General features: G+C 50.0%; 4 protein-coding genes across 4 annotated transcripts; 2 read left to right on the forward strand and 2 right to left on the reverse strand.

Moving 5' to 3' along the window:
• Positions 1-137: 137 nt before the first annotated feature.
• N7446_013390 (Gfo/Idh/MocA family protein) lies at positions 138-1,241 on the reverse strand (the record flags this gene model as incomplete). Its single annotated transcript, XM_058522131.1, has 1 exon — positions 138-1,241. One exon carries the CDS (start codon positions 1,239-1,241, stop codon positions 138-140), a length of 1,104 nt encoding a protein of 367 aa, XP_058365608.1.
• Positions 1,242-1,840: 599 nt separating this feature from the next.
• On the forward strand, positions 1,841-2,926 carry N7446_013391 (sugar phosphate isomerase/epimerase family protein; the record flags this gene model as incomplete). Its single annotated transcript, XM_058522132.1, has 1 exon — positions 1,841-2,926. One exon carries the CDS (start codon positions 1,841-1,843, stop codon positions 2,924-2,926), a length of 1,086 nt encoding a protein of 361 aa, XP_058365609.1.
• A 1,354-nt stretch (positions 2,927-4,280) lies between these two features.
• N7446_013392 (uncharacterized protein) lies at positions 4,281-5,713 on the reverse strand (the record flags this gene model as incomplete). Its single annotated transcript, XM_058522133.1, has 3 exons — positions 4,281-4,322; positions 4,345-5,653; positions 5,703-5,713. 3 exons carry the CDS (start codon positions 5,711-5,713, stop codon positions 4,281-4,283), a joined length of 1,362 nt encoding a protein of 453 aa, XP_058365610.1.
• Positions 5,714-7,256: 1,543 nt separating this feature from the next.
• On the forward strand, positions 7,257-11,997 carry N7446_013393 (uncharacterized protein). The gene is made up of 7 exons (XM_058522134.1): positions 7,257-7,487; positions 7,625-7,967; positions 8,019-8,049; positions 8,107-8,631; positions 8,789-10,750; positions 10,803-10,898; positions 10,951-11,997. The coding sequence occupies exons 2-7, from the start codon at positions 7,896-7,898 to the stop codon at positions 11,448-11,450; spliced, it is 3,186 nt and encodes a 1,061-aa protein (XP_058365611.1). The 5' UTR covers positions 7,257-7,487; positions 7,625-7,895; the 3' UTR covers positions 11,451-11,997.
• The last annotated feature ends 121 nt before the right edge of the window (positions 11,998-12,118 follow it).

Consider the following 12,118-nt stretch of genomic DNA (forward strand, 5'->3'; position numbering starts at 1 on the left):
ATATGTCTTTCAATGGATATACCCTTCTTTTTTTTTCTATACATCAATCATCGTAAACGTTTTAAACAGGGAAAAAAGAACTCCCCTAAAGCCAAGAAGAACTAGATACCCCAACAAACCCTCAGCCTTCGCCCATCTCATTTCTTAAGCAAATCAACATCGATATCAACAGGCTGTCCAGACCGCATAGCCCTCTGAACAGCCTCACAGACAATCAAAGCCCGCAACCCCTCCTCACCAGTACAACTAGGCTCCGCCGTCCCACGAATAACATCAACAAAATGCGCCAGCTGCAAATCAAACGGCGCAGCCTCGTCAGGAAGCGAAATACGATCCACAGTCAGCGGATGATTCCAGCTTTTCTCAGCACGTCCATCATAACTCCAGCGCGTCAAATCAGGCACACTAAGCGAAGCATCCGAACCGAAAATCCGATAAAAGTCCGAATCACCGCCAGTAGTCGAGCGAGGGATAAGCGGGTTTTCACCAGTCCCAGTTTCAAAATTGTGGGGGGATGGTGTGGCATCGCAGACCAGGAATGTCCCAACAACACCCGATGCAAAGCGTAATGTGAGAGCTGCGCCCTCGTCCGCATTATGCGGTGGGCTTGGACGCTGTGGGAGGATCTGCTCGGCTGTGACTCGCACGATTGGACCGAAGAGGTGGTGCATTAGGTCAATGTCATGGACGAGGTTGATGGGGATGACGCCGCCGCCGCGCTCATTGGAGGCGCGCCAGTCAGTGGGCGGTGCGAAGTATGAGTCTGGCTTGTACAGCGTCCACAGACCGTTCACGGCGATCGGGCGACCGAGGGAGCCGGAGTCTAAGATGGACTTGGTGGCTCGCACGTAGGGGTTGAAACGGCGGTGGTGGCCGACTAGCAGTTTGAGGTGGGCGCGCTCTGGGGCGTTGGCGTACTCCAGGAGAGAGCGGCCGGTCTCGAGGGTATCGCTGACTGGCTTTTCCAGTAGGACGTGGACGCCGCCCGCTAGGAGTTCTTTTGCGACTGGAACGTGCGTGTGGTTCGGTGTGCAGACGATTGCTGCGTCTGGGCGGTTGGGGGAGGAGAGGAGAGATGTTACTGTTGGGTAGTAGTTGGTGTTTAGCTCTCTTGATGTTGCTTCGCCTGCTGGCATTGGGTCCACGAGGGCTGTGAGCTCAGTGGATGGGTTGGAGATGACGGATTTCGCGTGACGAGGGCCGATGAGGCCTGCGCCGACGATTGCAACTTTGATGGACATGTTGACTGAATTGCAAGAAGCAACTTGGTTCAATTGTTTGGCAAAGTGAAGTTGTAGCTCTCAGTGTTCAAGCGGAAGATCAATCTGGATGTTTTTGTTCGCCTTTGTACCCCGGTGAAGAATGTGTCATTGCCCCGGACATTGCGGACCCTGAACCGCGTCCGACTCGGGGCCTCGGTTTGACTTGCTTGGCGGGTCCAATGAAATACTGTCGGGGACCAGAGACTGGCAACAGCACTTCTAAAGAATAATCCGCGGCCTTGGGATGGTGGAGGTGGTGGAGTTGGCTGTGGAGCGGAACGTTGCGCGTCGGGTAAACGTAACGGGCATAACGCTTTCCCGCGCATGTGACCAGCCTGCTTATCTCCAACAAGAAACGGAAAAAGGCAGAACGTTCTAGGGGACAATGTTTTGTCGCGAGACTGTTATCTCCTCTTCATAGCCCTAATATCATTCATTCCGCTTTAAGATTTTACTTTTCCTGACTTCTCCTCAACCTACTTCATTCCTAGCCTGAACATCCATATCAACTGGCTTCTACTATTTCATCATATACAAAACACCCAGTGACAGTCTTATCCACAGTCAAACTATAACAAATGGCTTTCAACCGCCCGGGCATTGCCTCCATGTCCCTAGGTCGGCCCTGGGTACACGACCTTCCCTGCAAGCTGATGCAAGCCGCAGCCCACGGCTTCGAAGGCATCGAACTATTCTTCGACGATCTGGACTGCTATGCCCAGCGCGTATTCAACGGTGACCACCTCGAAGCCGCCAACTCGACACGGCGGATGTGTGAGCGTCTCGGTATGACCATCATCTGCCTGCAGCCATTCTCCATGTACGAAGGCCTCATCGACCGGGCCGAGTCAGACCGTCTCGTGAACGAGAAGCTCCCCAAGTGGTTCACCCTGGCGCGGGCGCTGGGCACAGACATGATCCAAGTTCCCTCCAACTTCCTCGGTCCGGACCCTCAGACCGGAGCTGCGCGCACAACTGGTGACCACACGGTCATCGTTCGTGACCTCCAGCGTCTGGCAGACTTGGGTGCCGGTGCTGGATTCCGCTTTGTGTACGAGGCTCTCTGCTGGGGTGATCACGTTGATACCTGGGAGGCTTCATGGGAGGTTGTCCGTGATGTCGACCGTCCTAACTTTGGTCTCTGCCTGGACTCGTTTAACATCGCTGGCCGTGTCTACGCTGACCCTGCTGCTCCCTCTGGACGTACCCCCAATGCCGCTGCTGATCTGGCGGCTTCGTTGAACCGTCTCCGTACTGCCAACATCGATCCTGCGAAGATCTTCTATGTTCAGCTTGTTGATGGTGAGCGTCTTTCTGCTCCGCTGGATGAGAAGCATCCTTTCTACGTTGCGGGCAATCCCGTGCGCATGAACTGGTCTCGCAATGCTCGTCTCTTCCCCTTCGAGGAGTCGCGTGGTGGTTACCTGCCCATTCTGGATGTTGCCCGCGTCTTCTTTGAAGACCTTGGTTTCCGCGGCTGGGTTTCTCTCGAGCTATTTAGCCGTACCCTTGGTGATACTGATCCCTTTGTTCCTGCCGACCATGCTCGCCGTGGTATCGACTCATATAACAAGATGGCTCATGTCTTGCAGTGGGATGAGCCTGCTGAGAAGATTACTGCCTCTATCCCGGCGCCAGAGTCGCCCGTTCAGCACCGCCTGTAGGTGTGTTTCGTTGGACATGTTACTTGATCTGTATAGCATATAGCGTCTGTACATATTTTTATGACTTTTGACGATTTTTCTTTTGTTTGTCATGCTGGGTCACTTATGTTGTGTGGCCCCAGGTGGAAATATTTGAACATGCACCCTGTTGGAGAGTCCTTTTGTTTATATATGAGGTCATGTCGGAAATATAACAACAATACAAATTACATTTTCGTTTAAACTTTCATTTGCGGCCATCAAAACAATGCTGAATATTTCAAGCTCATGGGGCAGTACTGCCCGATCAAGTCTTTCGGCTTAATTAGCTCACCTCAGCTCATGACCGAAATTTGTGAATTTGTCGTGAGGTTCGAATCCCAGAGCCAAAGGTTCTCAGATATATATCGGAGCCTTTTATCCTCAAATATTTCTTAGCAATCCTGATTACTCCCACAATTCGGCGTGTGGGTCAAATGTTCGAGACAGTCGATAGAAAAAAGACATCCTGGGTCAAGTGTTTGGAGCCAGTCAAACCGACTGATATCTACTGACAACTGGACCTGGTAGGAGTGCTTCCGAGGCGGGCAATTTCCTCTATCCCTGCCTGTGGTGTTTCTACTGCTCTTAAGAGATGACCACCCTATATCGCGTACCAGATGCACAATCCCATTCATTTGCCCCTCGCTGTGGAACGGCAAATCCTTCCGCTAAGGATCGCTTGGCCCATGGGCAAAGAACTCGCAGGAGACAGCGGGGAAACACAATCACCTTGGTCCTGACTTGGTGGATGACCTGTGTCGGAATTTCTCTAAGGGACTGGCTGAGCTGGTTGGCAGAACCCTTTTGTTGCCGCCCAATTTCAAATTCGATGCCTATGCTGCATAGAACAACACAACACTTACACCGCGGTATGTCATCAGTGCCTTTTCACCAGGGTTCTCTCACGGGTCCCTCATGGTACCTCAATGAACATAACTGACAATTAGTTCATGAAAGAGAAGTTTTTCGGGGCCAATGAGAGTCTGATTTTGAATTTATATGTAACAAGCTCCAATGTAATTACGTTTCAAATCGAAACGTATGAGGTTTTCACTGAGTGGTTGAGCATTAGTTCGGCCCTGGGGTCTACAAATCGCAGTATACATTCAAGTATACAACCATGTACGGGGTTATCCTTCACTGCGATGTTTGTTTTATTGATATGGGCCGCTTAGGTATATGTCCGAACCTAGTCTGTCCAATACATTCGCCCTATTGGCTCTAACTTATTGGCACTATTATCAAGTACTGTTCTCTGGGCCAGATATGATATTAAACTAAACAGATATGATATGATGTTCCCATATATCATGATCATCATGTAGATGAGAATTTAATCGAGATCTTCGATACCAGAGGTCAACTTGGTCTTGCCCTGGTTGGATGTTAAGCTGTACTGAGCCGACGCGAGCTGCATCCGGGATTGTGGTTCCCAACTTCACATCCTCTGTCTCGTATTTTATCACTCTCTGTAGTGCCAATAATACTGCAGATATCCCAGTATCTTGCCCTTTCGCTCCATCTATGAGTCGAATAATGTCATCTCGTATTAGAGAGTCGCGACACTTCACTCCACACCATAGCAGAGCAGGCACAAGAGAGCTTTTGATAATAATTGCCGGCAAGATAACCTCCACATTAGATTGTAATTGTAGCAGTGACTCTGCCATTTCGATCACGCTTCGAAAGTGCTCAACATAATCATCATATGCCACTTCGAGGGGTTCAGAGCTATCGCAGACAGCCAGCTTGATATCAATAACCACAGTCCATAATTCCAGTAAAGTGAGCATATCATGGTCAAAGCCCGACAGAACTCCTCCTTGTATGGAATAAGACTTGAGCTGACTTCTCCACATCCGAAGCACACATAAAAGAGCCGTTGCGCCGCGGCCAAGAGCCCAACTTGCAGGCCCGATGCAGAATCCACCATGAGGAAGACACTGCATAACCACTCGCGCAATGACCCTCACAAAGCGCTGAGCTCTTGTCATTGCATCACCACTCAAAGGCACATTGGTAGATATGTCGGTAACTTGGGGGGAAACCAAGCGCTGGTTATTAATAAACAATCTAGGGTTATTGGAAGTCATATAGTGCAAGTGCAGCTGAACAAACGCCTGCTTCAGAGCCCGACCATTCGGGCTCACATCGGAGTCCACAGCTTCCCAATACTGGAACAATTTATAACCGGAAAGGAAATGACAGCGAGCAGCATATTTATCCTCCTGGAATAGAGCCAGCATGGTCAAGATCAAACAAGTGACGAGGACTGTTTCTCTGTGTGCGCGATCAGGCGTGTCGTTAATCAAGCTTTTTCGAAGACATGAGACTGCCTTGGACGAATGCTGGAGAGCCAGGATACTTTCGCGGTCAGCGATCTGATTTGTTTCGACCTGATCGTATTGCCAATGTCGGGCACTGAATGCTATGGCTGCATATCGAGCTGCGGGTTGAGTTTCCAGAACTTGGTGAATAAAACTGGACCAAAAGGTGTCTTCGAAATATTCAGAACATTGGTGCACTGTGAATTTGCGGAAGAGATCCAAGTGCCAGCGTTCATTCCAGGCGAGATCGACCTGGCTTGCATTGATCGGAGGAACCAAAACGGGGATAGAGGGAATGTTGGGTGTATATAGAGTGGTTTCTCGGGATTCCGGGGTCTCTGTTTGACGTGCAGTTTGCTCCCTCCAAGCTCGTGTTCGTCTATCGGGTGATTCGACATATCCATCACATATCCTTCCCGTTGTTATACATTGGCGGCATTCAGGCTGAGTTTCGTCGCATTTCTTGCGTCGATGTCTATACCACAATAGGTGAATATCGGCAGATCTTCGTAGGGGGCGTGTTCTCCACGTCGCGCAGAGTCCAGGGGGGTACGGACCGTACCTATATTACTTACTTGCATGTTATACATCCCGAGCGGCTCTTTGAGTGGCTTGATCTTTTTCTTCGCTCAGACATGGCTATTGGCCAGAGTAGCCACAGAGAAGACGTGTAGATGAACGGACGTGCTCCGCAAGTGAATCTTTGGAGGACAAGCGATGTGATGGGCTCGCGCGTATTAGACCCCACTCTTGGCGGCACTACAGGGGTTTTGCATGTGTAGGATGTGGATAGTTTATATTTGGCTTCTATTATAATCGCATTAACAAGTGAGAAGCTGGTCTATTTTTGATAAATAGGGAAAATAGGTCACTGTACTCTACATGTATTCCATAATTCACATATCCATCGATCATCTTTTGATCCACCAGATTGATAATTGCAAGTGGATCCCGAATTGGATCAAACTATGGCATGCGATGCTTGGTCTATCCTACAATGTATAATGTTACTGAAGATAAAGACTCCAAGGAGTATTCCGTATTTATGTCGTTTTTGCGCTCCGGGCATGAATTGCATATAGTGGGGTACTAACCAGAAATAGATTTGACGCTTTTTGAGACCAACCCCGACAGTTCCTGAATTAGCCTTAGAGTTTGGTGTTTCGAGGGCTAGGATGGTCTGTGAGTAAACTAGGCAGGTGACTGTATGTGGGGGCAAAGTTGAGGGAGATACTGCAGGTGTATGTGTATAGTTGAATGCTCGCAATAAAAACACGACAAATGTATGACGGGGTGTATTTCCACAGTAGACCTACAATATATCCTTGTACATATTGCAGGGCAGATTCCTGCTTACCGGCTAATATAAGAACAGTCTACACTCAAGCCCCTTGCAATATGATCTACAGCCACGTGACACCATAAGCGTTTCACAATGCTGAAACAGCGGGTCTGAACTGAGATGAAGGAGTCCGGGAATATTATTAAACTCTTAAGATTGGATTCAGCCTCCGGCAGCTGTGACACGCAAATTGGAGGGAGATTGAGACTAAGGTGGACCAGGCGATGGGGCACCCCCTGGACACTGTAGATCCGGAGAGCTGAACTGTCTGATCGGGCCTTCCCCTGCAGGATTGAGGCGTTGATGTGTTGTCAAAAAGTACACAGTATTTGAGACGCACAATGTCCCTAAATCAGATCATTTCCATCAGTTGTAAATCATCAGGGAGTGCTTATTGGCTGTAGGGGGGATTGAAGGCCCGCACGTTCTAGGCGTCCACTGTACACGTATACACAGACATGAAGACCATTTGGGTATATGTACAGGACAATTCAGGGGAGAAAGAGAGAAGGAAAGGAAAACAGAGACAGATAGGAAAAAATAGACAGACGGAAAGGAAAAACATTGACATTGACCGTTGATTCTGCCGCCAACCTTCTCTTCCCTTTTTAGTCTTCAACTCCTTTAATCCCCCCCCCCACCCCTATCAACCTAACCTCATTTCTTTGCTTTTTTTCCCTTTCTTCTGTTGGTTATTCCTTTACGGTTGTCATTCCCTTTTAGCCTCGGGGACTTGTCCGTTTGTCCCTCCAAATTACTCCAAATTATTTCAGTGCCCGCGAGGGGCAGCCCGCATTTCGCTTGCTCGACAAGCGCAACACCCGCGCCTATCTATCTGAAACGGCCCTGTAGCACGGCTGGCAAGAGCCAGGTACGTCGAAACACCCCTGGCCCGTGAGCGATTATTACCCTGGTCCCTAGGTGTGGTCAGCCCTGTTGCCTCGACCAAAGCGGGTGTCTCACGCTTAAGCCTACGGCTGGATCACGTTTTGGTTAACGCCTCAGCAGTCTGCCGATTCAGCCACTTGCCCGTTCTTTCAGCCCCCCTGTCGAATCCCCTCTCCAAATCCGCGCCGACAATCTCCGTCCTGTTCAATCTCTCCATCGCCGTGCGCTCGCAAGCATCGAGCGGCCGAAAGCGCATGTACCGTCGCGACCACGAATCGCCTGTATACACGTCTGTGGAACGTGTCTGAGTATCCAGTGCCGGATCTATATTTTTGAGAGAATCGGGAACGACTGTCGACCTTTCGCTGTGATTTAGACAAGGGGTTTCAAGATGGACACTCCAAGCTATCCAGACTCTCCCATGGAGCAGGATGAGTCCTATCCTTGCAAGGGTTGTGGAGAGGTGAGCAGCATATGGAAGGTCCTATGAGGACGTGACTGACAAATTTGGTAGACGCTAGAAGAAGGGAAAGCCTTTGAACTTGGTGAGTTGCGGATTCCTGATTTTGTTTGTTGTCTTGCATGTCGCTAACCATTAATAGCTGGAAACAGGTGGCACATCGATTGCTTTCGCTGCAGTACCTGCAGCACCCTCCTCGACTCAGATGCACACCTCCTCCTGCTAGGCGATGGATCCCTTATCTGTAGTAATTGCACGTATAGCTGCAGCTCCTGCAATAACAAGATTGAAGACTTGGCCATCTTGACTGGAGATCAGGCGTTCTGCGCTCAATGCTTCAGATGTCGAAACTGCAAGAAGAAGATTGAGAACCTCCGTTATGCGCGCACGTCACAAGGAATCTTCTGTATGGATTGCCATGAGTCTTTAATGGCAAGACGGAGGAAACGAAAAGCTGGCGCCAGTAGCAAGAGGCCAACAGGGCCTAATGTGAAGCTGGATAAGTCATTGCCTTCCTTGCCTCCGAGCATGGAAGAGGCATCGTTGATGGACGAAGCGCCGAGTGAATATCCGGAGGCAATGACGCCTGATCCTGGCCGAATGGTGGGAACACCAGATGTGAATGAGAGGCCGGAGAGCTCGACTTCAAATCAGGCAGCGGACAATGGTAAGCAAGAAATTCTTTATCCTACCATTCAATTGTCGCGGCCGATTGAGGATTGCGTTTAGTCGCAGCTCAATTGTGGCTTACAATAGCACACATTGTCGGAGCTTGATGGGACAAGCACAATATATGTGAATACCCCACTAACTCTTCGCCCTAGACAATCTTATTCTCCCGTCTAGCACATACCGAAGCAGTCGGCAGTCAATGGCGCGGAACACTGATGCAGACGGTGGTGAGCTACTAATTCCTCTCGCCTTTGATCCATCGGCCGAAGGTCGTTCTTCCCGTGGTCATTCGCAAACACGACAAGAGCCTCCCCGTGACTATTTTGGCCAAATGAGATCTGGTGAATCCTCACACAGGGCCTCTCGCGACGGACGTGAATATATGCAGGAGCTTCCCTCTCGAACCTCTTCCGAAAATCCCTCTCCTCATATTGCCTACCAGGAGAAGGGCTGGGAACGAAGCGATAGCATTTCACCCGACAAACCTCCACAAACTGCCGATTCATCCAAGCCTGCAAAGTCGAGCTCAGTGCGCAATTCCATCGACATCCCTATCAGCTTTAGAGAAACAAGCAACTTCTCCGAAGCTACCAGTCCCGACAGGATCGGATCAAAGGAAGCCTCCAGTGATACAAAACGACAGGTGCCTTTGGACAGCATCACTTCAGCACCGGCTCGTCCTTCGAACGAACTTCGACGTCTCCACGAGAATGGCTCTATGGACTCTGCCCGCTCCCAGCCCTCTAACCTGCCGCATCTGCCCAAGCGGGGTGATTCTCTCGAAGGCAGACATCATCAACTTCCTAGAAAGGAGGTCGGATCATCTCCTGCCTCGTCGCAATACGGAGACTCACCGATGCTACGGAGTGATACGTTCCAACCACCCTCTCAATCCGCTCCTTTGAATACATCTCACCTTGATTCGCACTCTCAATTGGACGGCGCGGGCTCGCCCTCCTTGCTACGTTACAACAGCGGCGGTGACTTCTCCATGGATGAAGAGTTGTCTCGGATCATCGGCGGTGATGATCCTGTTGGCCGAGAGAGTGAATCTTTCTTGCGTCGTGTTTCAAACTCCGTTCGCCATGGCCGAAGCTACAGTGAGAAGAGCCTACGTGGGGGAAGAGACATCAAGACTCCCCAGTCTCCAGCCAACGGAAGCCAAGCTGGCGCCAGCATTGGTAGTCCCACAGGTTCTCAGGCTGAGGAAATTTCCTGGCTCCGAAATGAATTGCGCAAGGAACGACAACGTGTTGTGGAACTGGAATCAGCTGCTCGTGCCACGGCGAACGTCAAACAAGTCAACACTGAGCTTTCTGAGAAGCGCTCCACCATGGTTGTTCTCGATGCCCAGCGCGAGATCGTTTTGCGGGAGCTCACAGTTCTCACCGACCACATGGAAGCGGAGAAGCGCGGCGGCACCAGTGGTCCATTGGACCTTGGGAAACTCTCGAACCATGTGTTGCGGGAGCTGGCCGAATCAATTCAGAAGCTGAAGGAATCCTATGCCCCGCAGATTGAGGAGCTCATCCAGAAGCGCAACGACCTGACCGAGGAACTTGAATCCATGATCAGTCAGAAGGAGAAGACCTTCCAAGAGTTCGAGCAATTGTCGTCAAAGAATGCTCAACTGGCTGAGCTAAACAACCAGCTTGTTCATCAGATCCAAGAGCTCTACAAAGCCACTGAGGGTCAGCCACGATCCAACGGTCTGGGCATTTCTCACAACAAAGAAAAGTCCACAACTTCCATCGAGGCTCTGAAGCCTGCCATCAATGACCTTCAACCCTCCATCTCAACTGCCCACATCACAGAAGAATCTGAACCTGCTACCGCTACGGTCGTTCCAGGGCCTCAGGTTGTCAGCATTCGCAAGGGACAGCCCCGCAAATTCAACTGGAAGAAGGGTGGCCAGAATGTTGCCAAGGGTGTTAAGGGTCTCAAGGGGGCCTTCATGTCTAGCGAGGGAGAAGCTGCCGGTGGTCTTCCACGTTCTCAGACTCAGGATCCAAGTCGTCAAGGCTTTGGGTTCTTCGGGAACCAGAGGCACAAGCAGGGAGGAAAGATGTCTCAGGCTGACAGCGTGCCAGTGTTGGCTGAGGTTGCCGGTGATGGTATGTTATCGATGCTCCCGACAGCTATATAGTATAAGCTAACAATCTCCAGCTCTGTTTGGTACTGATCTAGAGGCCCGCATGGAACACGAGAAGAGCATCATTCCCGCCATTGTCACCAGGTGTATCCAAGAAGTTGAACTTCGAGGTATGTTTGGTTTACACGTATTTGGCCGTCTGGTTTCTAACAAGTTCATCAGGTATGGACATGGAGGGCATCTATCGCAAATCTGGTGCCGCTTCCGCCATCCAAATCATTCGCGAAGGCTTCGAGCGATCTCCATTCGATTATGATATTTCCGACCCCGACCTCGATATCCATGCTGTCACTTCTACTTTGAAGCAGTATTTCCGCAAGCTTCCCAACCCGTTGGTTACCTATGATGTTTACGAACTTATCATCGATTCCGCCGAAATTCCCTCCACGCAGGGACGCATTGAGCTTTTGCAGAAGAGTCTGCTGGAGCTGCCTCGCGTGCACCGTGACGTCCTGGAGTTCCTTATTTTCCATCTCAGACGTGTTGTTGAGCGTCACGAGGAGAACCTGATGACCAGCCAGAACGTTGCTGTGGTGTTCGCGCCAACTATCATGCGCCCTGAATCTCTTGCCCGTGAGATGACCGATGTCCAGAAGAAGAATGATGTCCTCAAGTTCCTGGTGGAGAACTGTCAGGAAGTCTTCATGGGCATGCAAGGCTAAAGCCGATACTTCCACCCTTATCCTTACCATCAATTTTAACGATCACGCTGCCAATCATCATTTAATCCAATCCTTGGTGTGGTTCCGGTGTTGACTATTTTTCCGCAAACCCCATGCTTTACTCTTGATTCAATGTCCGCTCGCCTTGCTTGTACAGATACCACCGTTACTTTTTCCCCTTCCTCTCATACTTGGTTCATGATCAGCACTGTACGCTTGATACAAATACCCTGTGATGCCTTTTCTTCTGTTCTCCCTTTTCCCCAACTTCTCCCTACATATTCCGCAGGTTCGAAGCTAGTCGACTCCCCGTCGCAATGAGCTTTGCTAGCTGCTTCCGGGCCCAAAATTCCTTATTCTTCCCTGGGTGGTTTATGTCTCTCCTTTCCCCACGTTGGTGTTTTATTTTATTCCAACTCTCAACGAGCGTTAGGTAGTCTTCTAGCGTTATGCATCTCGATCCAGCAGTTCAAACGATATGCTTCGGTGGATGAGATAGTTGCATAGATTTAGAAAGACGCCATGATATTACGAATACAATTTCCACATCGAATAGATCTTACAATAAATGTAGTGTTGAATATAAATGTAAATGGGGCATGTTGCAGTCCTATATAGGTGGCCCAAGCACCCACCGCCTACGTCGACCCGAGCTCCAACACCAAACC

The sequence above is a fragment of the Penicillium canescens genome (genome assembly GCF_028828765.1).
Source record: "Penicillium canescens strain IBT 15451 chromosome Unknown utg000011l_segment0_segment0, whole genome shotgun sequence".
Taxonomy (NCBI): Eukaryota; Fungi; Ascomycota; class Eurotiomycetes; order Eurotiales; family Aspergillaceae; genus Penicillium; species Penicillium canescens.